Genomic DNA, 24,503 nt, shown 5'->3' on the forward strand with positions numbered 1-24,503 from the left:
CAGTATACCTAGACATCTTTGATATGTGTACTTAAGTATACGATGCACAAAAATTTGTAGGAATGTGTAAAATGTATATAAAAAGCTAACATATTGTAAAATGTTGAATTATTTTTATTTCAAGTGATTTTCATTAAGGGTGTGGCTGGTGTTGAAGTAAGGCAGTGTAATTATTAAAGTTTTTTTTCTAATATTTTTGCATGTGTCCTTTTTTTTATTCATATTCACTTCTGTATTAAATAGAGGGGTGCCCGAGCGATCATTGCAAATGGGTTCTGAGCGAGCATTGCAAATTTACTAAATCCCTGACATTTAGGTGTGGCACTTACAACTATAAAATAGATCAGGAATTGGTCCCCGAAAGATTATTCTTTTACTGATCTTTCAATTCAATTTCAACGTTTTAGTTTACTATGGAAACAGGTGTGTTTCCAAGATCCGTAATTTTTGTTTTTATTTTCAGTTTTCTAACTTGTTTTGTGTACATACATTGTTTTCAGATTCATCGAACAAATAATACTTTTTTATCTGTAAATATGTATAGATCCCCATTATGCCCATGAATTTTACATATTCTAATTTAAGTTCTCTCTAATAGTATTAGACAAACATTGTGCATGTTTGAATATGAACTCCCCAAGTATTGCGTGTTGTCTACTACGGAGCTTCTCGCCGACAGTATTTTCGTACCCTTTATAGATTATCTATGTCATTGCGTTATCGATGAGAAATGTACATATTTTAAACGATGTTATATATTTTTAACGAATGTATTCGAGTGGAATCTTCAAAAGCAATAAATTAAACAAACTAACTGTTTTCACAATAATTTTCTTAATTGCACCAATATTTCATATAAATTTAATTTTGTGAACGCTTTGTTACGGAATGAACTAATTGTAAAGAAAAATGTGTCTAATGTTACCCCCTCCATTCACGAGTCCTCAGTATGTATAGATAATCCCATTCTAAACTGTTTCAGGACCTTAATTTCCCTGTGACTAAACAATACATAAAATATTAAAAAATGTACAATATATGTTTGCAGGTGTAAATTAGATTATGCTGAGATTGGAGAGACTAGTATTTATAAGGGAATATGGAAGTCCTGTATATACCTGTCATTGGCTGGTTTAAGTGGCCACTTTACACACTAACATTGCCATTATGTGTAAACATCCACATTTCCTCAAATTAAGGCAGAATAAACCAGCCAATCACAGGTCATAAGCCCTGTAAATGCCTAGACGTCCATATTCCCCTATCAAAAATGTTTTCCCTCTCTGTTGCGACAAATTTAGATCTAAATAACTCCCTAAGGAGGAAATCCAGACAGTCTACAAACATTTAGACATACTCAAAACATTGTTGTCATTTATATTGTTTAGTATAAGAGTAAATAGATTATGAAATAGTACATCTGACAACCAGCTGAATATTATCATGTTTGTACTGACAATATAGCTTAATAACACTTTCAAGTCATTACTTACATATAAGGTTTTGAAAATAATGATAAGTTAACAGTCTGAGACATTTTGCCGAGCAGTCTTTATCTGCAAGGAATTGATAAGGATGATCAGGGGATATTAATCGGAAGTATGTTTTGTTTTTTTTAAAGTCACACAAATAAATTAAAATGGTTAGCGGATATCAACAAGACCAAAAATTATATGTATTCCCAATTGAATTATCTCGGCAAAGGGAATATTCTTTATTAGAAAAGGAATAACCCTGCGCAACTAAACAAATAAATTGTAATTCCACTCTAAAAATTTCCCAGCTGCAATGTTGTTCGACAAGGTAAACCTATATAACATAGCTATAGAATTGGCAAAAAAAAAACACAAAATTGAAGACAGGAATGGGTGGAGACGTCATGTTGCAAATTTTTCAAAATGTTCCTTTTTTAAACATAAATGTAGATTTTATGTACAGCCCTTTCGCATAAAGCTAACTACACCATCAAAAAGTAGCAGAAAAACGATTTTAAGAGCGAATGGCGTTATTTTATGAAATGTACTGGTATAAAATTTCTTGAAAACTTTTAACCCCGGATATCAGCTTTTTGTTTTGCCACATTACCTTTAACCACTCGTGTCGTCGATTGCCTTATTCAATATGCTGGCATTGCGCATTTTCAATTTGAAACAAGCAAAAGTTGAGTTGAATTTTAAAACTGATTTTCTTTTGAGGTCTAGATTTTTTTAATAACAAATAAAGTATATTTTGAAAGTTTAGTAAAGCATAAAACCAATATGAAGAAACATAACACAACGTAAACGGACCTTTCTGTTTTTTGGGAGCTAGGATTATAAGTAACTTTGAACAATTTCCCCTTGTTAAATTTCAAAACATTCCATTATTATTGGTGTCCATTTTCGTCTTCTGTCTTCCACTGTGAATATTTATGTAGTTATTCCCTCGACTAATCTAATGTAATAAAATATTAACAATATAATCATAAAAAATTCAAGCTTTCTTATCTACTCACAGTTCCATGTTTCCGATTATTTTTTATGACGTTTGTAAATGCAAACATATTGTCACTGGAAATTTGAAATGCTTTTAACGATAAAAATCTCAAAACTGAATTCAAATGTCATTTAAAGTTTTTCGCTATCATTCTATACTATTCAATTCATTTTTTGATGTCCATTACAGCTGTTTTTTCCCGTGATAGTAAGGGTAAATATAGACAAAGTTAAAAAGCTTAAAATAATTCTGGATTAGCATACAAAAGAATATACGTATTTTTTTTAGCTTTATTTTTTGCTCATTTGAATTTGCACATTATCGTAACATAAATTTCCAGTCAAATAATTAATAGGATCAATATGTATTTTATCTAATCAATATTTTTAAACCATTCATTATTTAAACTTTTTTTTTTCACAAGAGAAAAATGACGTATGTGTTTTTCGCCTCATTGAGTTTTTATTGAATTTTAATACTAAAGAGCGGTGATTTGCCAATAATGGCAAACCATTAAAAAAAAATTTAACCAATGCAGCTACACATTAATTATATGGTATATTCCACAAATATCCTTCTAGGATTAAGATGGTGTTAAATTATAAAACATGGTTGCTTTTTGCAGATACATGTACGCAGGCAGTACGGTACATAAAATGTACACAAAAATATTCAAAGCTTAAAACGTATAATTTGTAAAATTCTCACAATACTTCTTTCTTTTTTTTAGTAAATTTGTTTTAGTATTATTTCACAAGTTTTTATAGTGGCATCTAATAATGAGTGAAATATAAACTTACCATAAATGTGTGAACATTGGATAATATTAACTAAACTTGTGCACCTATTGAACATATTCACATGTTAGTGTTTACACAAATTGGAAAGTGCTATAATATTATTTTCCCGGTCGGTGGTTATAAATAAGAAATCGGATGAAATATTTGTATGCAAAATGAATGGCAACTATACAAGTGTAATATTATGTATGTTTATTGGTAAACAAATGTATTTTCCTAAACCAATCTGACCACAAAATCTTCAAAATATAATGGACCACCAGTTTAGTTAAAAGAATAATATTTATTCTGATTGCTTTTTATTATAAAAATGTAATATATGGACATTAATATTGTTTAATAAATTTATTTTCTTAAATAATAACACTTTTGTATTCTTTTTACACATTTGTTTTTACTAATTTATTTTACACTTCAAATTCAAACAAACATTGGTAAAGTTAGAAATGCTATTATTTGTCTCCTTCACACAGTAAAGAATACGTTAATTTTAAAAATGGTTTATGGGCGATGAAAATCTATCATTTAAAGTAATATCTCGGAGAGATAAACTGACAATCATTTTAAGCGCTCATAAAAGGCGAAATATAAATTTAAGACTTTCTAAATACTGTTTTGATTGGATGTCGGGTATTCTTCTAGCGTTGTCTGCTTTTTAAGCTATCTACATTTAAAATTTTCAAATATTTATGTATCATATTGACCCTTTGAGAATGCACAAAATGATAATAATGTAAAGGTAAAAAAATCAACAATTAACAAATATTTTGATTCATTTTTGAAGCGCCCGACCGATATCAAAAATATATTAGAGTGGGTATTGATAAAACTCCCAGGCACGGGTTAAAGAAAGGTTTGTATTTCTCATAAATAAAATGTATCTGCCACTATCTGTATGTACTTTGTGTGGAACTTTGCTATAAATCTAGCAGTTACGTATTTTACAAAATGAAGATTGGATCAAAAATAAGTATCTGATAATTTTATAATATATCCGATACTGCGTGTTATGAGTAAAGGTACTTTGAAGTTTATCTGTTTATACATACATTCCAATAAGCTAAATAAATAATGTATCATTTATCAAGTTTTTTGTGAATTGTGAGTATAATAGACCTACCTAATAGCACATTATAAATACTCAGAGATTAGTTTAATCCTGCAATATTAAATAACCAACCGACCCGATAAACTGAATACAGTGTAGTTAAAAAGGTGTAATAAAATATTTTTAACTTCAGTGTGTTTATTTAATTTTTCAGCAAATTAATTAAGAAATATGTGAGAAGCCTACAATGCTAAAGGATTTTTTTTTTTAAATTTGCATTAAAATAGTATTATTTTACCCGATTAGTGGAAATTAGACTAATTCAAATTCCAGACTGCAGCCCCACTGTTGAACAACAGAAAAAGTGTTTTGTCTTGGGGTTCATTTAATAGGCAGAATGGTTAATGTTACATGGAGTGTAAAGTAGTCCCCTTAATCAGCTAATTTTGTATGTTTTTTTTATCTGTCCCGCCAGTTAAAATAAGTGTCTGAAAAGAGAAAATGTACCTCTCGTTAGCAGTTAGAAGGAACATACGTTTTGCAGTAAATAAGTATAAGCCTTGTAAATAATAAGGCAAAAAAAGAGCAACTCCTATCTTTATAAAAAAATTGTCCGAAGAAAGGTCATAATTTACATATTCCCCTCCCTAGTAATTCCTTAGTTTCTGTTGAGAAATCTGTCTATCTAGTTTAAATTATCGTTAAAAATTCAGTAGGTACTCGCCTACAAAGATCTGGACATACCCACTAAAGGGTAAATTATTAGAAGCATAATTTTGCATCATTCCAACAGAAACAATATTATTGATGACTGAACTGTTAATTCTATATCGAAAGTTAAGCAAATATCTGAAGTATACAGTGATTGAAATCTCGAATTAAATTTTTTTAAATCCCATGAGAAATAAATGCAGAAACTTACGTAAAAACTTGCAAAAATGCCCTTTCTGTCGTGCTCCGTACGCCTGTTACATTTTTTAAAATTAAAAAATCCTTTCACAATCCCATATAAAATAAGTTAAAAAATACTCTAAATGCATTGAAATCACTTAAAAGTAATTAAATTTGCACTGTAATGAGGAACTTTAGCCCTACGGGAAATTGAATACAAAAATGTTTTCTTACACGCGGTAAAAGTTATAACATTAAATTGGATGGCAAAGTTTCTTGAAAATGTACAAAAAAATTATTTAATAAAAATGAACTCTTTTAAATGACGTAACTAGTTCATATGAATCGACCAATAATAATAGAGTTGCGAAAAATTGCAAGGAGACAAACTTTGTACATAAAATACCTAGCTTTGACGGGTGGCTAGTTTGTTTATGTTTTAAAAATAATAATTTATAATGAAGTTACATCCTATACAATTGGTAAAATATAAATAATGAAATATGTTTGAAATACCTTGTAGTAATAATACAAAATAGGTGATGATGATAATACAGTCAAATATTTATCAGTAGTACAAATGTGGTGAAGTTGGAATGTATGAATATTAGTTGAACGAATTTATATTACTTCACCTTCGGTTGAATGAAAGTGAATCTTTTCAGATAAGGCACAAAATGTTTTCAAGACAAACCAGTGTAAGTACATGTCATCAGTATAAAATTATCTACATGTTAATTAATAATTACGTTATTCGAGAAGTTCACAGATAAATACATAACTTATATATCAGAGGGTAATTACTTTAACTAGGTAACTTCAAAATCAGCATTCGTGAGTTACTCACTAAAAACATAATGATAATTACCTCCAAATCACTGAAAAAAATAGCATAAAATATTTAGGCATAATAATTGATAAAAATATAAAATGGAAGGAGCAAATAAATAATATTGTAAATAAAATGAGAAAACTTAAATATGTATTTCTTAGATTGAGAAATATACTAACCACCTGAAAAATTAACATCAATTTACTTTGCACTAGCCAATCCATATTACAGTATGAAATAATTGGGTGGGGGTGGTGCTTTTAAAACAAATATTTTACAGGTCGAAAAAAGGTTACTCAATTATACATTCCATGAACATTGCGATACAGTAATAATAATAATAATAACTTGTTTGGAGTTTTCTTTATAGCCCTAATATTTTATATGCTGATTTTAACATTATTTTTCAAATAAGTAGTTTTCAACAATAATTCTAAAATGTGTATATTTGTATGAAAATTTTAAGTATATTCATCAGTAATCTGTAATTCAACATGTTGAGAAAAAAAAATGGATATAGAAAACTTAATTTTATATCATAGATAAAATTTAAGATAAACGTTAACTTCCTCTTGTAATACGACAAGTAAGAGGTACCTGGTTTCATATGACTATATAATAATTCTTATATCACTTAACAATATTTAAATAGGATTTTTTTTTTTAAAGTCTAACATCCAGATCTTACTGCTGTGCCCGATGTGTTTTCTTTTCCTTTTCCCCTCAATCCATCAACGCTAAAAGTCTCCTTGGGTTATCTCTATAAAATATTTGTTTTCAATATAGTTGATTCCCCTTCATGCTGCTGCGGATATAGGAACATTTTTTTCTTTTTCTTTTCACCAGAATAGGCCCATTTTCAGTGGTGAGTTACAGCACAGGACACCCAGGCTTCAGAAAAAAGTTTTGTAATCTCATGTGCAATCAATTTAATTCCAGTCAGTGAAGAATTTCACTTCCCTCTCATCCTCAAATAAAGGAAGTATTGTATTACCTATCTTCTTCTATCAGCACAAAGATGCCAAGATTACAGAGAACTCTTTTGGGCAGCTTTTCTATTTCGGCAATGAGCTATTTTTCTTTGCATGTGGGCACCACCAAGGAGATTTCAGTCTTCAGATGCGGCGTGCGGTTTGTTGTGGGCATACTGCAGTGATCAATGTATCATTAATTGTATTAAAAGAAAAGAAAATAAAAACACATTTAAAAAAATCTATGATTGCAAATCGATATTTGCACATTTATAAAATGATTGAATCGGGTTGTGGTCCTGTGGCTAGTACCACGGACTCATGGATCAAAGGTCCGAGGTTTGCACCCTGCTCTACCACAACTTAAATTTCATTTTCTAATAGTGAGTTATTTACAACTCGTTGAAAATGGCCACCAAAATTTAAATATTTGGGTAAATCATAAGAATGCAAAGATTTATTTAAAATAAATAAAAAAAAACAATGGATTTTTATAGTAACGATATACAATGTGTTAGAATTTTTCATTAGTGCCTGTCAGTGAACCAAGTAAATCTACAAATTTCGTTTGTGTTAGTAGGCACACTCGAGTATTTTATTTGAAAACATTGCCACCTGCACATAAGCCAAGGATTTTTTTTTTTTTAAATCTTAAAGTAGGGCTCACATGAACACATATTCGTATGTGTGCTCTAATAATAATAACAATGTACATATATTTAATTTATAAGTTGTTTACCATATATTTCTTAAGCTTCAGTTTAAATTTTGATTTTTTTCTTCTTAATGTTTTTTCCAACATCAAAATATTTTTTCACTGCCTCATATAAAACGGAATTTTGTGATTTCGCCTTTTTTCTAAATGGTAGTCTGATTTTTACCCTTTCGCTAGTATTGTTCATGTTGGCTTTGACCAATCTTTTTCTGAAATTCTGTGGATTTTTTTGGAGAATTAATAATATTATACACAAATATTATTGTATTGCAAAATATTCTTTGCTTATAATATAAAAACATTATGTTAGTTCTTTTATTTAATTTAACATCAAATTTACACTTGTGTATAGTTTTTTTTCCAAAATAATTATTAAGGCTTTGTTTTGCAATATGGTTAGTTTGTTTAAATTTTTTTGGTTTGATAAAAATAATATGCTGCTGCAGTAATTTGTGTGGTTTAATAAGTGGTTTGTAAATAATTTTGCTTAAATCCTTATCAACAAATGTTCAAATTCTTCCCAAAATTGTTTTTTTTTTGCAAATTACCATCTTAGTGTTTTGATGAAATGTAAGTTTTGAATCTATTATTACACCCAAATATTTAATTTCACACACTTCATTCAGTTTTTCATTATCTATTGCAATTGACGAAGTTACTTCCATTCTTTTGTTTCCTATATTCATACGCATTGTTTTATTTATATTTAATTTTAATTAATTAATTTTTAGCCATAGAGATACATTTTTTAGATCGTGATTCAATTTGTCCAATATTGTATTATAATTTTCTCCTGATATATATATTAAGGCGTCGTCTGCAAAGAGTCTTATTTTAGAATATTTTAATTTCTCTGAGATATCATTAATGTATGTAATAAATAAAACCGGTCCGAGAACAGATCCTTGAGGCACTCCCAATAAAATATTTAGCGGCTCAGAAACTTCGTCATTCACTTTTGTTATTTAAAATCTGTCTCTCAGATTAAAGATTTGCATGGACTGTACATTGTTTATATTATAAGTCGATTTTCTGTTCAGAAGGCTCTATTTGGCCTGCTGTTGTATATTCCAGGCTGCTTGATTTAAAAAAAGATTTAAATTGAAATTATTAAAATCATTTTTGTTTATTTGATAGATTTGAATGCTAAGATATAGTATTGGTATCATATTTTGGATGATGCTTTGGCTAGATTTCAACCATCCCAATATTTTTATAGCTGTTTATATAGCTAAGTACATTTTTTGTATTGGGAATTAACATGAAACCGTATTTAATAACACGGATAGATCGAAGCTGTACGTAAAAGAAATGCCGGATTGTGAGAGGTCAATTGGTTGTTATGAGTAAAAGGTTGACATTGTATGACATTGGAGCTGCGCAAGGAAACAATTGCGAAATGTTAAAATGTGGCGGGAATCAAGAATCGACCACCGTGCGCCATGAGCCATGAGACACAACGACACGCGACAACACGTGACTTAACGCGCAACCGACGTACGACCGAATGCCACGATGCGACCAATATACGACAGACCGATAACTGATAGCAATTTGATTTCAAATATTAGTACGCTAAAAAATATAATCCCCCATACGATGTATTGACAAGTTAAAATTACTAACATTTTTAATTATTCAGTGATCCGCAGACATCAATACTTTTCGATTTTAATCCATAAAAAAAATATATCATATAAGTATAGGAAGGAACGAGACCTAGATTTTTCTGTAAATCTAATTAAAAATAAATAATTTTCTCAAAAGTCGTTTAAAACCAATCTTTATAATAATTTTACAAAAAATAGACAGTTATATGAAATGAAAAATTTTAAAATCTGAAATACGACATACGAGTCGCATGATACGACCCGTATTTGTATTGCTAGTACTTTTAAAGTGCTTCATTAAATAAAAATAAGTCGATAATGTATCGTAAATTACAGAATCAATATGAGATTTTTTTGCTTTACTTATTGACGATTATGAAGATAATTTACCACGTTCCATACGATAGAAAGCGCTGCAGTGCCTCAAAAATGAAATATAATTTCGAAAAATGCATGTTTCGTACGTTGCGTTCGCTTTGCACGGCGGCGTTTGTCGGCCGGTCGGTTTGGCGTGACCTTCCATTTGCCCTTCCATGACGTTTCCATTGCCTGTGAGAAAAACAGTTCGTTTTTAGCCGCAGTGGTGTCAGTCCGCCCGCGTGTTTATTATATTTCGCGAAATCATGTCAAAGGTAGGATCAATTAAAACATTATAAATGCGCAATATTCCAGCTAAAACACACGTTTATTTGATTTCAATGATCATGTTACGCCCGCATTATACAAATTTCGAGCACTTTTCGCGTAAATATAAATCCGCAAGTTATAAGTTTTACCGCTGTTCTATTTTTGAATGCGTACTTTACGTAATTTTCACTATTTATGCATTTTATTCTCATTTTTTTTCACCAGAATTTACAAGTTTTTTCTTTACATCAAATATTGTTCCTGCTGAGATTATTTGCTAATTTTGACAGCACGGAAGTTCTAGTTTTTCTCCTGTCACTACGGATTGGCTCGTGAGGTCATCTAATTATGGGCGGAGTGCGCTTTCAAAATATGATTACATTGTGATAATCTTACCCTAATCAATGGAGATTTTACTTTAATTAATGTATTTGAAGCTACATATGATACCTCTCTACAACTACACTAGAACATACCTAATTCGCTTGCCTTGTACGTAAATAATCTATGATCAAGACGATAAAATACAAAATTTAACTGTCGGGTTTGAATTTTTTGTAAAATTAATGCCTTAACAGTAGAACCATAGAATTATAAAAATATTCTTAATAATAATAATAATATACTTTTCTCAATTCTATGAGTAGAACAATATATATATTAATATATATATATATATATATTTTAAAACAGGTGCATTGCAAATAACATTTTAATAAACATGATTAATCCATAATACTAACTTCGTTCATGAAAATAAACAAATCAGGACTGCCCGTGTTATCTTAGATAAGCATGATAAATTATTCACGTTCGAATCAAATACGAACTAGAGATGGGCATTTCGGTTTTTTAAAATAAAAGTAGCAATAACAGTTACCGTTTCACAAATTAAGCTGATTCTAAACGAAAATATGATTATTTTTTGTTTTGTACACCATTTTGTGAAAAGGACCAAAATTATATCGTTAGGGTATTTGTTACAATCAATATAGTGTAAAGTTTCCGCAAACCACGTTTTGTAAAATTTCCATTGAAAATAAACGTAAAAATGGCATTTTTTAATAAAAAATACTAAAGCGCCATCTATGAATAATTAGTTTCATATTTTCGACTAGAATAAACTTAAGCTGTTTCGTGAAGACGTTTAAAAATAACATTTTAGTTCAGTGTACGTTATGAAACACTGTTATGTTATGTTAAAAACACTAGTTCGGTGAAATGCCGGTTTTTTTACTACTAGATTTTTTTAAGTTCTCAATTTATGTATATAAAATAATATTTTAGGCTTCCCATTTCTCTTATCGCTTTAAATATTATGTTATAAGCATAGAATTAAGAATAGTCCAGAAACCGCATACGCACATCAAACAGAAGGCGACTCAACTACTCATAAATGAGTAGGTTTACGTTTTGACCCATTAGTTTCTTTGTAGACGTCGCTCAGTACGCAACTCCTGATTTGAATTCAACTATTCCGTGTTGTGTTCTTTTAAAGTGTAGAAATACTGCTAGGATCTTAAAGAAACAGGATGCAATCACATTTCATGTGTAATTAGCAAATGAATGTGTATATAACAAATGCATTACTTAAAAATTGAATTATTTTTCCATCTGTCAGATTGTCGAATAAACAAAATGGAAATTTCGTAAGTGTTGCCAGGGTAGCCATTATCTAGAAAACATCAAATATTATTTAATATGATATAATAATAAAATATCTGTTTTATGTCAAATAAAATTTGTTTTATATTTTAAGTTCGAAGTTCATTAATTCAATTACTCTTTTTAAAAGACCCTTTACTTATATACTCTGTTGTGTCAATCAATATTTCCGCGTGCGCAATAAAATTTTAGAGAAATTAACAGATTGCGTTTTTTAACCTTACATTTGTGTTATGGTTATATTCTTCGCGATCTGGAAATATTATGCGCAGACTTCAAGTATGCGCGCGGCGAAAGTGTGTCCAAGTGGGGGAATTATTGGACACAGTCCGATGTGTTCAAATATGATTCTACGCTCCTTCTGGACTATTCGTAATTCTATGGTGATTCTAAACGAAAATATGATTATTTTTTGTTTTGTACACCATTTTGTGAAAAGGACCAAAATTATATTGTTATGGTATTTGTTACAATCAATGTAGTGTAAAGTTTTCGCAAACCATGTTTTGTAAAATTTCCATTGAAAATAAACGTAAAAATGGCATTTTCAATAAAAAAATATTAAAGCGCCATCTATGAATAATTAGTTTCATATTTTCGTTTAGAATCACCTCAAGCTGTTTCGTAAAGATGATTGAAAATAACAGTTTAGTTCAGTGTACGATATGAAACACTATGTTATGCTATGATAAAAACACTAGTTCGGTGAAATGCCGGTTTTTTACTACTAGATTTTTTTAAGTTCTCAATTTATGTATAAATATTTTTTTAGGCTTCCCATTTCTCCTATCGCTTTAAATATTATGTTATGAATAAAGAAAAAATATCAAAAATACCAATAATGAAGAAATTTTTTTCCGTTGCTCAATTTTAGTTAATTAAGAAACAAAAATTACAATTTTTCTAAAAAAAAATTTTAATTTTTGAATTATGAACCTTATTAATATTTTTTAGATTAATTGTTTTATTAAATGCAAATAACGTCCTTTAAATTCACAAAATGTCATTTATATTACCTACAATTATGTTTTCATTCGGATTATACGAGTTTTATATGTACTAGAGGTGGTAAAAAAAAATGTAACTGCTGTTTTAAAACTGTTACCCTTCCGAAACGCCTAAAATAGTTTTACAATTATGAATTAAATCGTTTGAAAAAAAAAACAAAAATTAAACCATTAAGTGCAGAAGTAAATTAAAAAAAACTTTTTTCTTCGCGCGAAAAATTCATCGCCCCGCCGCACTCCGCACCGCGCTTCGCCCTAACTTCAAATCTTTATCAATGATACCTACTTACTCGTATTTATAATCTCTAAATAAATATAATGATTCTTAAATGAAACCGCGAGCCGGCCGGCATTTTACTATTTATGGAGGTCGACCTACATGCTACATGGAGAACACGTGATCACCGGTTGCAATAGTCTGAATATTACAGAGTTGACATAACACTTGGTAATAATTTGCACGAATTGTAATTGCGATTGGGACAAATTAGGTCGATTAAATTTTTCTAGCGTTATTATACACGGCCTTTATGCAGGGCCAGACCGGGAAAATTCAGAGGAACATTCCTCATGGTAAACTAAAAAAAATCCTGAGTAATATTTTTTTACAATATTTGAGTTTGTGCAAATTTTCGTAGACAAAAGACTGGATTTCACTCCCTCGGGGGTCATTAAGATAAACAAATTACAACAGGGATGAAGAATACCTTAAATAAGGGAATATGGAGGTCAAGGCATTTACAGGGCTTATGACCTGTCATTGGGTGGTTTAAGTGTCCACTTTACACACTGTGTAACATTCACCATTTTGCCTATGTTTGAACATCCAAATTTCTTCAATTCTTCCATTTGTTGATTTTAGTGAAGTTAAAGAGCTAAAACCTTTATTGTTGTGTGGAGATTAATCTGACTGAATTATTTTACATACTAGGCAACGCCTGAAAACTATTTTCCAATTTTTAAACTTCTTCTTGGACCAGTTGGTTTCATTACAATATTTGAGTTTGTCCAAATTTTCGTAGACAAAAGACTGGATTTCACCCCCTCGGGGGTCATTAAGATCAACAAATTACAACAGGGATGGAGAATACCTTAAATAAGGTACGTGTATGTGTATATCTCTAACTACTAGTTACAGCACCGTTCCTAAAAGTACGTAATACATTATTGTGTATTATACATATTTTGGTATATGCCTTTATTATTATTATTATTATTATTATGGATAACTTTTGCGCCATTTTCGTAATATAATAACCTCAAGGGCGCTTAAAGTGATTCTATAGATATATATATTTAATTGAAGCTTTTAAATTTGTTATTTAATGGCAATCTGTATTGAATGCCGCAGTGAGACTTATTTTCGGAATCTCTAAGTTTAGTCATATCACTCCACTACTTCGGGAACTACACTGGCTACGTTTTCCACAGAGGGTTGAATACAAACTCTGTTGGCTTATGTATAAGTCACTGCACAACTCGGCTCCGGAATATCTAAGGGAACTTTGCATTCCAGATGAACTAGCTGACAGGCGTCTCACGCTTAGATCAGCTACGTCTACGGCGAGAGGAAAAGTTATTATACCTCTACGCAAACAGCGCACTAAATTTGGTGAGCGCGCATTTGCGGTCGCAGGCCCTATGGCATGGAATGCTCTCCCAGCAGAGGTGCGAGGCTGTGAAAGTGAAGTGATGTTTCGGAAAAAACTTAAAACCCACTTGTTCTCTAAATCATTTGAATAAATCCGTAGCACGTGACAACAAAATAAATTATTTTAATTAAATTACAAATTTAAAAGCTTCAATTAAATTAACTTAACAATAGAATCACCATGTAAAGCGCCCTTGAGGTATTTTATTACGAAAATGGCGCTATATAAGTTATCCACAATAAATAAATAAATAAAACAATTTTATTTGTTATCACAGGCTACGGATTTATTCAAATTATTTAGAGAACAAGTGGGTTTTAAGTGTTTCCCCAAACATCACTCCACTCTCACAGCTTCGCACCTCTGCAGGGAGAGTGTTCCACGCCATAGGGCCTGCGACCGCAAATGCGCGCTCACTGAATTTGGTGCGCTGTTTGCGTAGAGGCATAATAAATTTTCTCTCGCCGTAGACGTAGCTGATCTAAGCGTAAGACGCCTGTCAGCTAGTTCATCTGGAATGCAAAGTTCGCTTGGATATTCCGGAGCAGAGTTGTGCAGTGATTTATACATAAGCCAACAGAGTTTGTATTCCACCCTCTGTCGAAAATGTAGCCAGTGTGATTCCCGAAGTAGTGGAGTGTTATGACTGAACTTAGAGATTCCGAAAATAAGTCTCGCTGCAGCATTTAATACAGACTGTAGGCGAGTCATTTTATTTGAAACCAACCAGGGATGCTATTCTGTATCTTCTCGCGGGGATAGAGTGGTTAATTTGTGTATTTTTATTTTTTGCATGCGATTACACTTCGCTTTATATGTGGCCACACTGATGATTTAACGTCAAATTACGTAAAATGAACAGTTTCATAATTGACATTTCATAGTTCGACATTATAAAACTAAATGAAAATCATCATATTTGGTTTCAAGTATTTGTATTTATTTGTCGTTTAATCTTCAGTGTGGCCCAGTGGCGAACAGCGACTTTTTTTACAGGAGAGCTATCTATCTTTTTGTAATTTGTACCCGCGTGTACGTACATCATATAATTAATAATGTATATACACGGATCTTTTTCTGTGGTTTTGTGTGAATACATCATCATCTCTCCGCCACAGCTGCTGACAACAGAAGGCGAAATACCTACTTAATTTTAATTAAAATAATAATGACTAATAATCCATAACTTAAACAACAATTTATAATTTCGCGGTATATGTAGGTATATTCTCCATTATTTTAATACAATACTATAGATTTAAAAGTAGTCCAGAAACCGCATACGCACATCAAACAGAAGGCGACTAAACTACTCATAAATGAGTAGGTTTACGTTTTGACCCATTAGTTTCTTCGTAGACGTCGCTCAGTACGCAACCCCTGATTTGAATTCAACTATGCCGTGTTGTGTCCTTTTAAAGTGTAGAAATACTGCTAGGATCTTAAAGAAACATGATGCAATCACATTTCATGTGTAATTAGCAAATGAATGTGTATGTAGCAAATGAATGACTTTAAAATTGAATTATTTTTCCATCTGTCAGATTGTCGAAGAAACAAAATGAACATTTCGTTAGTGTTGCCAGGGTAGTATATTTTTTTACCCTACTTTGAAATGAGAGAACTAATGAAAATTTGATCTCGAATTAAACAACTATGTGGTGGATATTTGACCGACATTATCTTTAAAACATCAAATATTATTTAACATGATATTATAATAATATCAGTTTTATGTAAAATAAAATTAGTTTTATATTTAAGGTTTAAAGTTCATTAATTCAATTACTCTTATTAAATGACCCCTTACTTATCTACTCTGTTGTGTCAATCAATATTTCCGCGTGCACAATACAATTTTAGAAAAAATAACAGATTGCTTTTTTTTTTTTTTAACCTTACATTTGTGTTATGATTATATTTTTTCCCATCGTGCAACATTACGCGGTGGCATCACGAATGCGCGCGGCGAAAGTGGGGGAATTATTGGACACAGTGCGATGTATTCAAATATGAATCTACGCTCCTTCTGGACTATTCTTAATTCTATGTACAATACATACTATATATGTAAAAGTTAAAAAAATAAAACAATGACAATCAGTAGATATATTTCCAATAATACTGCAGCAAAAACCGCCACGTGACCGCCACCGTTTGCTCAGATTCCTTCCAAAAATAAATAATGGCAAAAATTGACGCATTCACCGAGCGGAGCGGCATTAACATTACCTATGACGCCGACAGGCGGACGAAATAACTGGTGTCATATGTCAACTGTATACTATCAAAGGAAAATAGTCCTTAGGAAATAATGTTCGAAATGCTATTCTCCAAATAGAGAAGCTTCAAATCACACCTGTAATCTGCGAGCTTATTTCAGGAGGAAAAAATACCAATTCGATTTTGAGATGTTAAAATACAGTATACGTTTAGTATGAAGAAGTTAGCTGAAGTAATCGGCCAGTTTCTTTCACCCACTGGGAACGAGCTGTGGCGCTGGGTGCACTTAAAGATGTTTATATTTATTTTTTGAGGAAGATGTAAACGGTGACGTTAATTTATAATAAACATAAATTATTTTATTTTTTCCCATAGTTAAAACTACCATAAAACATAATTATCGATAGTCAAATATAATGATAAGCTGCGCATAATCGCTTATATAACGATTCGCCCCTGATGTGGCCATATATGAAGCAAAGTATAGTCGCATGCAAAAAAATCCACAAATTAACCATTACCTACCCTCGTGAGAAGATTCAGAATACAATCCTCATATCTCATATCATAGGGTACACGGCTAAAACGGGCTTATTTTTTTTTTCGAGATATTAATGCCATTTTTTTCTCCTGAATGGAGTTTAATAAAAAAAAAATGTGAGTCAAAATCCCACGATTGCTCCGAAGAGTTCGTTTTTGTCGGTTCAAAAAAAATGTTTTATAAAAAGTAGACGTTTTTGTTTGTTCTTTTCTCTGATTGTATGTAAAAAATTTATACTCTAAGATTATATTACACCATTGACATATTAATCCATAGACTCGCGCCCTATAAAGGAAAATAATTGAAAAATTAGTGACACTAAAAGGTACCCATAGTCACGAAGTTTGTTCATTTATACCAGAGATGCATTCAACGATCACACATATGATTTGAAAAATTAGAGGATACTCATGTTTGGTATATAAAAAAGTTAATATTTCAACGTCAATAATCAAAATTCGTTTTTGGCGGACCCCAATCAGATTCTTTCCTTAATTTCCTTATAATTTTGACCCATTTATTTATTTTCACTGGATTTTGGGGAATGCAAAATAATATTTTAAAAACGTATTCTTATCAGTGCAGGCCTATAACTAAGAAGAACTTCTGAATTGCGCCGCTAGGCGTAGTTTGACGTTTACAAAAACTAATATTTATATTTGTATATTAATTGTTTTAAGCTTTGTTAATGATGAAAAGTTACACAATCCTTTTTACAATGTTTATCTGAAAGGTTTTTACACGTTTTCATGACACAAGCAGGCATTTTAGTTTCGATTCTAATCGTCACGCCTCGCTGGCAACGACTAAATACGTGTTAGGCGCGACTGATCGTTTGGGCACGAGTTAAGTGCCATCATTTTTGAGGGCTCAGGACATTTATATGTGTATTACGGCTGTAGTCTGGTAAAACGCACGCAAAATGAGGAAATGATACGATTTTGCCATTTTAAAACGACTGTATTTTTACAATCGCGCAATAATATATAAAAAAACATAAATTAGATAAAAACAATATTTTTTAAAGGTATTTCTGTTAATGAATATACTTAAAAGTTTTATTTTACTAAAATATAATTACTTTTAGACCGGCAGATTACGCCATTTCAAATTTAGACTAAACTTAGGTATCTGGGATCTCAATAAAGACTAAGTGTTAAACTTAAATTTGTTGTAATAATTTTAAGATAATAAATTGAACATGAAAGTGGCCGAAGCAAAAATTTATTTTTTTGTTTTTGAAAAGAAATACGAGCATTTTAAAACACATTCATTTTTGTGACATGGACCGCCACTCACATCTATCCAGGCATACAAACCTAGCTTCTTCCACATTCATACATCTTGTCATACATGCCCTTCGGTTCTGTCTGCTTTTGACCTGACCAGACTTAAGATTTTGGTTTATCTGATCATGCCACGTCTTCCTTGGTCGTCCTCGTCTCACGTTGCCGTTCATTTTCGCCATATATACTTGTTTTACCATTCTTTCGTCGTCCATTCGTTCTACGTGACCAAACCATCTCAGAGACCCTTTCTTAATCTTATCAATTATACTTGACTCAGATTTACACTATCGAATACGTCTCACTCCTGTATTTAACTCGATATTTTTAATATTGTTTGGTATCATGTTAAATATTTTAGGTATACTGTATTGCTGTGTCCTTTTGCCATATTTATTGCAATATCTAGGAACGGTTAGCCCTTCTATGCTAGTAAACCTGGTGTTGTAATCATGTACCAGTTTGTGTTTATACTCGGAGTTCGACGCGTGCTGTCAAATTAAGTTGTTCCAAAGTAGTGCCGTAATTGATAAATTATTTACAGATTTATACATTAACTAGCTGACCTGACAGACGTTGTCCTGCCCGAACATTAGCTTGCTTTTATTGATAAGTAGGTACCTAGGTACTTATTTGTGATTAAATTCCAAAACTAAAAATTGTTAATATTCAAATATTGAATTTAAGTAGGTACTTGTTTATGGTTTTTTTTAAAAAAAAATTTTTATTATTTTTTTTTTATATGGGAGTTGCTTTATTATTTACCTTGCTTATAATATACAAGGTTTATATTTCAAAAAGTGGATTTTTCTGCAATTAAATATCTTAAAATTTATCTAAACTATTGGGTGATCCCTGATGGAGGGATATATTAATGTGGGCTAATCAGGAACTTCTCAGCATTTGCTCACGTGGAGAGGAAACCACTTAAAACTCTTCAGGAGAAGCCGGCCTGTTGGCAGTAGTCATCAGGCCTTCCGTTCCACTAGAGGAGTGTTCGCATTTTGTTCCCTACTTTGGTTTATTTTACCAATTTCCTGCGCTATATTTATCATGTATGATACTACCTCTCGTGTGAGTTCTTTATTACCTATCACCGATGGGATGTCGCATAGATCTTCACCCAGGCCTCTGCATCGCGCCACCAGCTGTTGTCTTTGAAAGCTGAAAAAGGGGCAATGCATCAACAGGTGAGGGACATCTTGAGGAGTTTCATCGTCGCATGGGCAGCTGTCGATCTCTTGTTTATGGTTGAATTCCAACGTAAAATCAATTTTTTTCAAATATGGCATTCTTTTTGCAAACGTCTAACTCCGGTCTTCTCACCAACAGAGGGGTGTACTTATGTAGGAATACGGTTTTTAAAAATGTATTGAATTTTATTTTATTTTGGTATTACCAAAAATCCAGTAAAAATAAAAATATGGTCAGAAGTTATAAGGAATTTAAGGAAAAAATCTGATTGAGATCCACAAAAAACAAATGCTATTTGTAAACATTAAAAAACAAACTGTTTTTACACACAAAAAAACAACATCATTCCATTTTTTTGTAAATGCATTCTCCTCGAATGCAACCTTGGTAGATCGACGAATAAAACATTTATGCTCCTTACTTCTTTTTTACATATAAGATTGAAGATTTTAATATCATCTATAAAGACGCACAGCGCAAAGATGTATATTTCTCTGAAAACAGCACGTAAATCGGTTAAGCCGTTTAGGAGTTCAGTGACATCACACGTACATAGGAATTATATATATAAAGATGATATTGAAATATTGTGTCTCTGGCGGTGTACATCTTTATGTAGTAGCAATTTGATCATTGAAGTTTGCAAAGTTTGAATAAAATTAATTAATTAAAAAATGTTTCGAATATGTCCAAATGTTTGCAGACGATCTAAATTTGTTGCAACAGAGAAAAAACATTTTTGAGAAGGGAATATGGAAGTCTAGGCCTCTATAGCAACAAATTTAGATATGCATAACTCTCCCTAGGGAGGAAATCCAGCCTGTCTGCAAATATTTGGACATATTCAAAACATTGTTGAATAGAGGCTGTTCGGTGATTGCTTTTAGAACCAAGATTTGAAAAGTTATTGAAGCGTGAAGAACTACGTTACCTTCCCGCAGCGCGCAGCTCGAACTTGGCACTTTTGATCTCATATTATAATATTATGACTTTATGGAACCTTTCTTTATATGCAAGCTGTTATATTTATTTACGTTTATTTAAATGAATGCGAGTATTTATTTAATGGAACTGACGTAATTGGGTCTTATCTCGCAAGATTGATTAAATAATGATGCTCTATCGTTATATTTTATGTCTGTAAAGTAAACAAGGCACCGTACATTCACGGAGACTGGACCGCTGTGCACGTGCAAACCACGAGCCCACTGCGTGATATCGCATGATTGGCCCATTTCACACCACGGCAAAAATCTACACGGCATGATCAAATACAAATATGTACGGTGGATCGATATTCACTGTTTTGCAATTATTTATTTATTTAATGCCTGGCAAACACAATAGCCAGTACACCATGAGACCGACTAATCTCCTTTTATTTTAACCTTTGCAGGATTTTTACCTTAGAATACTCGCTAAATTTAAATAATTATTTTGATAAAATTATCGTAAAATATACATTTTGTTAAATTTTACTATATTATTTGAATCGGGTTGTGGTCCTGTGGCTAGTGTTGCGGATTCACGGATCAGAGGACCAAGGTTCGAACCTTACTCTACCCCAACTTTATTTCCTTTTCCTAATAGTTAGTTATTTACAACTCGTTGAAAATGGTCACCAAAATTGAAATATTTGTGTAAATTATAAGAACACTAATATTAAATATATATATTAACAGAGACGTTTTTATTGATGCTTTTATTAAAATCGTTAACTATGGAGTTTTATAAAAAAATAAAATATATAAATATTATCAAATTTAAATAGGTACAAACGAATCTAATAAATGTCAATCCACTATACTTTACCGTGCCGTTTAGATTAAGATGATATGTGTGAAATAGGCTTTTCTCCGTCGAATATCACGCGGCTGGTTTGTTTATTTGGAAATTCTTGTAATAATGAACAGACTTCAGTTTAATATTTTGCAACCACATAAACGTGAGCAGATTTAGAAAAAGTCATACATTTAATATAGATACCGATTATAGGTGCTTTATGCAGGATGAACAAGACAGCACGGAAAGCCATAGTTTTGTTAACTTGTTAAGTATTTTTAGGGTGCACGTAAAACTTGTGACATGCAAAATTGATTCCCTTAGTTTGATCGTAAACTTCCAAATATTTGTGTGCTACGTAAAAAAATATATTTTGTCTTATAGCATGCATAGTATATCATACATTCTACAGGATACATTCTACAGGGCTCATATTGACCATATCGAGTCTGTCCTACGCCGTTTTCTAAGAAAAGTGGCATGGTTGCTCGGATTACCAAGGGGTAATTATTCCTATTTTTAAATATAGCAATATCTTAATCTGTCTTCATTGGAGAGACGTAGAACTGAGATGGGCCTTATATGCATTTTCAAAATACTTAATGCTTTAAGCGATGTTCCATCTCTGTTGCAATCAATTTCTTTTCATGTTCCCAACCGTGTCATCAAAAGTCAACATCAGCTATTTATTAAATCTTTTAAGAGCAACCTTTGTTTTTATGCCCCTATGTCCAGAATGTGTAGATTAGTCAATTTATCGCACGACTTGGAATTCTTTGGGATATATCTTCCGGCTTTTCGTAGATCTCTTCGCGTCTAAAACAGTGTGGGATGAAGTTGGATTGGCATGGTTTAGCTCGAAGTATTATGCCTTTCGTTTTTATGAATATATTGTATACCATTATTGCATTGCTTATTTGTCTTTGCTACATAGTTTTATGTTATTTTTGTTCAGTTTCTTGTATTTATGTTTCTTCATGTAACTGTTGTAATTGGCTTAGGCTGTATATAAAATAAATAAATAAATAGTATGAAGATTATACTTTGGTAGTTAATTGGAAATTATCGTTGATATTAAATATTTACCATATGCATCGCAACTCTTATATGAGACTACGTCTAATTACGATAATTTTTCATTATCATTACGATAAGATTTATTTTTCATTGTAATTTACAGCGCGTATATTATCTTTATCAATTTCGTAAACAATTCCGGTGAAAACATTGGCGGTAGATGTGAGAATTTTCCCGGTAACATTCATCAACAGTTTTGATTGGAGCGATTGTGATACTCGTATGACTTAATTCGCGACTTCCGCATCGACCTCGCATTAGCGAGGTGTATTATTAGATACTTGGTTCCAAATAATAATGAATCTGTCGTTAGGATCAGTTCTAATGCTAGTATTAACCGCTGTTCGTCGAAAACAACGTCCGCCTCACGAAACGTAACTGAAAACATTGTAAAAATATCCGTTACTTCACTCTGAAACACGATTTTCGCGGCGACATTTTCCCCAAATGTCAAAACATTTCTAGGTTACGTAATGCGGAAAATCGATAGCGGGACATTGTCTGTGGTCCGGAAAATGCGAATCCCGAAAACCCGTTTTTAAAAAAAGGAACATTAATTTCAGAAATAAAACAAATAAATCGAGCTTTATTTTTAAATATCTTCATGTTTTGTACATTGGGGAAAATTCGAATTTTAGTCTGAGTTTTATAAACGAATTTAACTTGCCGTATTGTTGTTTTTTAGGTTTATTGATAGTCTGTCTTATAATTATGAAAATCTAACGATTTTTTTGTTTTAATAAATAGAGTTAGGTACTTTTAAAGTGCTATTTTTCGGCGGTAGGGGGTAGGCTGTGTAGTGAAGGGCGACTGAAGAACAATTACGTCAAAGTGTTATTTAACAAGTGCGCGGCGGCGGTCGTCTTTCAAAAAGCTTTCCGTACAATCCCCGTTAACATGGTTTGGTCGACGGCTTTCGATATCGGAGACTCGCCCGTAAAGGTAAATTAAATAACGTATAGTATTTGTTTCATTTATTTCCAACTGCATTCCCCGCCGTGTTCAGTATTTGGTTTGACATTTAGGTTAAGCGGCATTGTGGTAGGATTTTCCCCGATCGATAAAATTTTCACCTTCCTGCTGATTTTGACGTTTGCGAAAAACGGCGCACGCGACAAACAAATCAACATTGTTATTTTTTTTCTGTTATGATCAAGCGTTTTTATAACAAATGTTGAAATTTATGTAATAGTTTGTTTTTTTCATAACATATAACACTGAAAACCCTCATAATTTAAACTTAACTTTTTTCTCGGTTTGTTTAAATGAATTAAATAAAATTTTAGGCATAAGGGATTTTAAAAACCTCGCCATCTTAAACGCGGAGCTTAGATAAACCTGTTTTTTCGCTTCACGATTTATGAAAAAAAAAAGATGATGTAAGATTCAAGGCCTCCTCGTGATGTACATATTATGTATATATAGAATAAGGGAAGGTATGTGTACATATTTAACATTAGACTAATTTCGAGTTGCGCAGTGGTCAGTAAATCGACCATACATCAACGGTGTTTAAATAAAAGACGCCACACATGAAAATTCTTTGAAAATCCTACGTACATAATATTTATTATGAAAAAATAAAATTTTAAATTATAATGACGTCAACAAAACTCTCTAACGCAAACAGAGTCTATGCGACTCGACAGTGGAATCATTTATTGTGAAAGCAGTTTTTTTTTTATTTAGAATTTTTGCACTTTTAACATTTCAATTTGAAAAAATTATAACAAGTAACAAATCCCACTAAGCCTTTTTCTGTGGCTTGTTGGTGGAGATTTATATCAATCCTAACTTGTATAATATTAACAAAATTTGTAAAAAGCCATGAATTTACAGATATAATATGGTATATTTTCTAATTTGTATTTGTGATTCAATTTTTATTATTACCTGTAAGTTTTTAATTTACATTTATTTTTTTAATTATTAATGGTATATTTTCTAATTTAAAGTTGTGCTTCAATTCTTATTATTTTAGGTATGTTTTCTAATTTATATATATTTTGAATTTTTAGATATTATTATTATTATTTAAATCTTTTTAATTATCATTTAATGAAATGAAAAAAAATACATGTAAAAATCAGGTCCTTTCTAAACACAG

General features: G+C 31.4%; 1 protein-coding gene across 3 annotated transcripts in view; it reads left to right on the forward strand.

The window, feature by feature from the left end:
* Positions 1 to 5,784: 5,784 nt before the first annotated feature.
* Positions 5,785 to 24,503, forward strand: part of LOC148280328 (pyruvate kinase-like) — a 39,851-nt gene continuing 21,132 nt past the window's right edge. Inside the window, exon 1 of one of the 3 annotated variants that reach the window (XM_088228543.1) lies at positions 5,785 to 5,912. In XM_088228543.1, the coding sequence (XP_088084669.1) occupies positions 5,892 to 5,912 (21 nt within the window). In that variant the 5' untranslated portion in view covers positions 5,785 to 5,891. Of the gene's footprint in view, positions 5,913 to 9,904; positions 9,975 to 23,224; positions 23,339 to 24,503 lie in introns of those variants that run through there. The other 2 variants (XM_088228545.1, XM_088228542.1) reach the window with 2 other exon arrangements.

This window comes from Micrasema longulum, unplaced genomic scaffold (genome assembly GCF_059751315.1).
Source record: "Micrasema longulum isolate JH-2025_06_02 unplaced genomic scaffold, ASM5975131v1 h1tg000594l, whole genome shotgun sequence".
Classification (NCBI taxonomy): Eukaryota; Metazoa; Arthropoda; class Insecta; order Trichoptera; family Brachycentridae; genus Micrasema; species Micrasema longulum.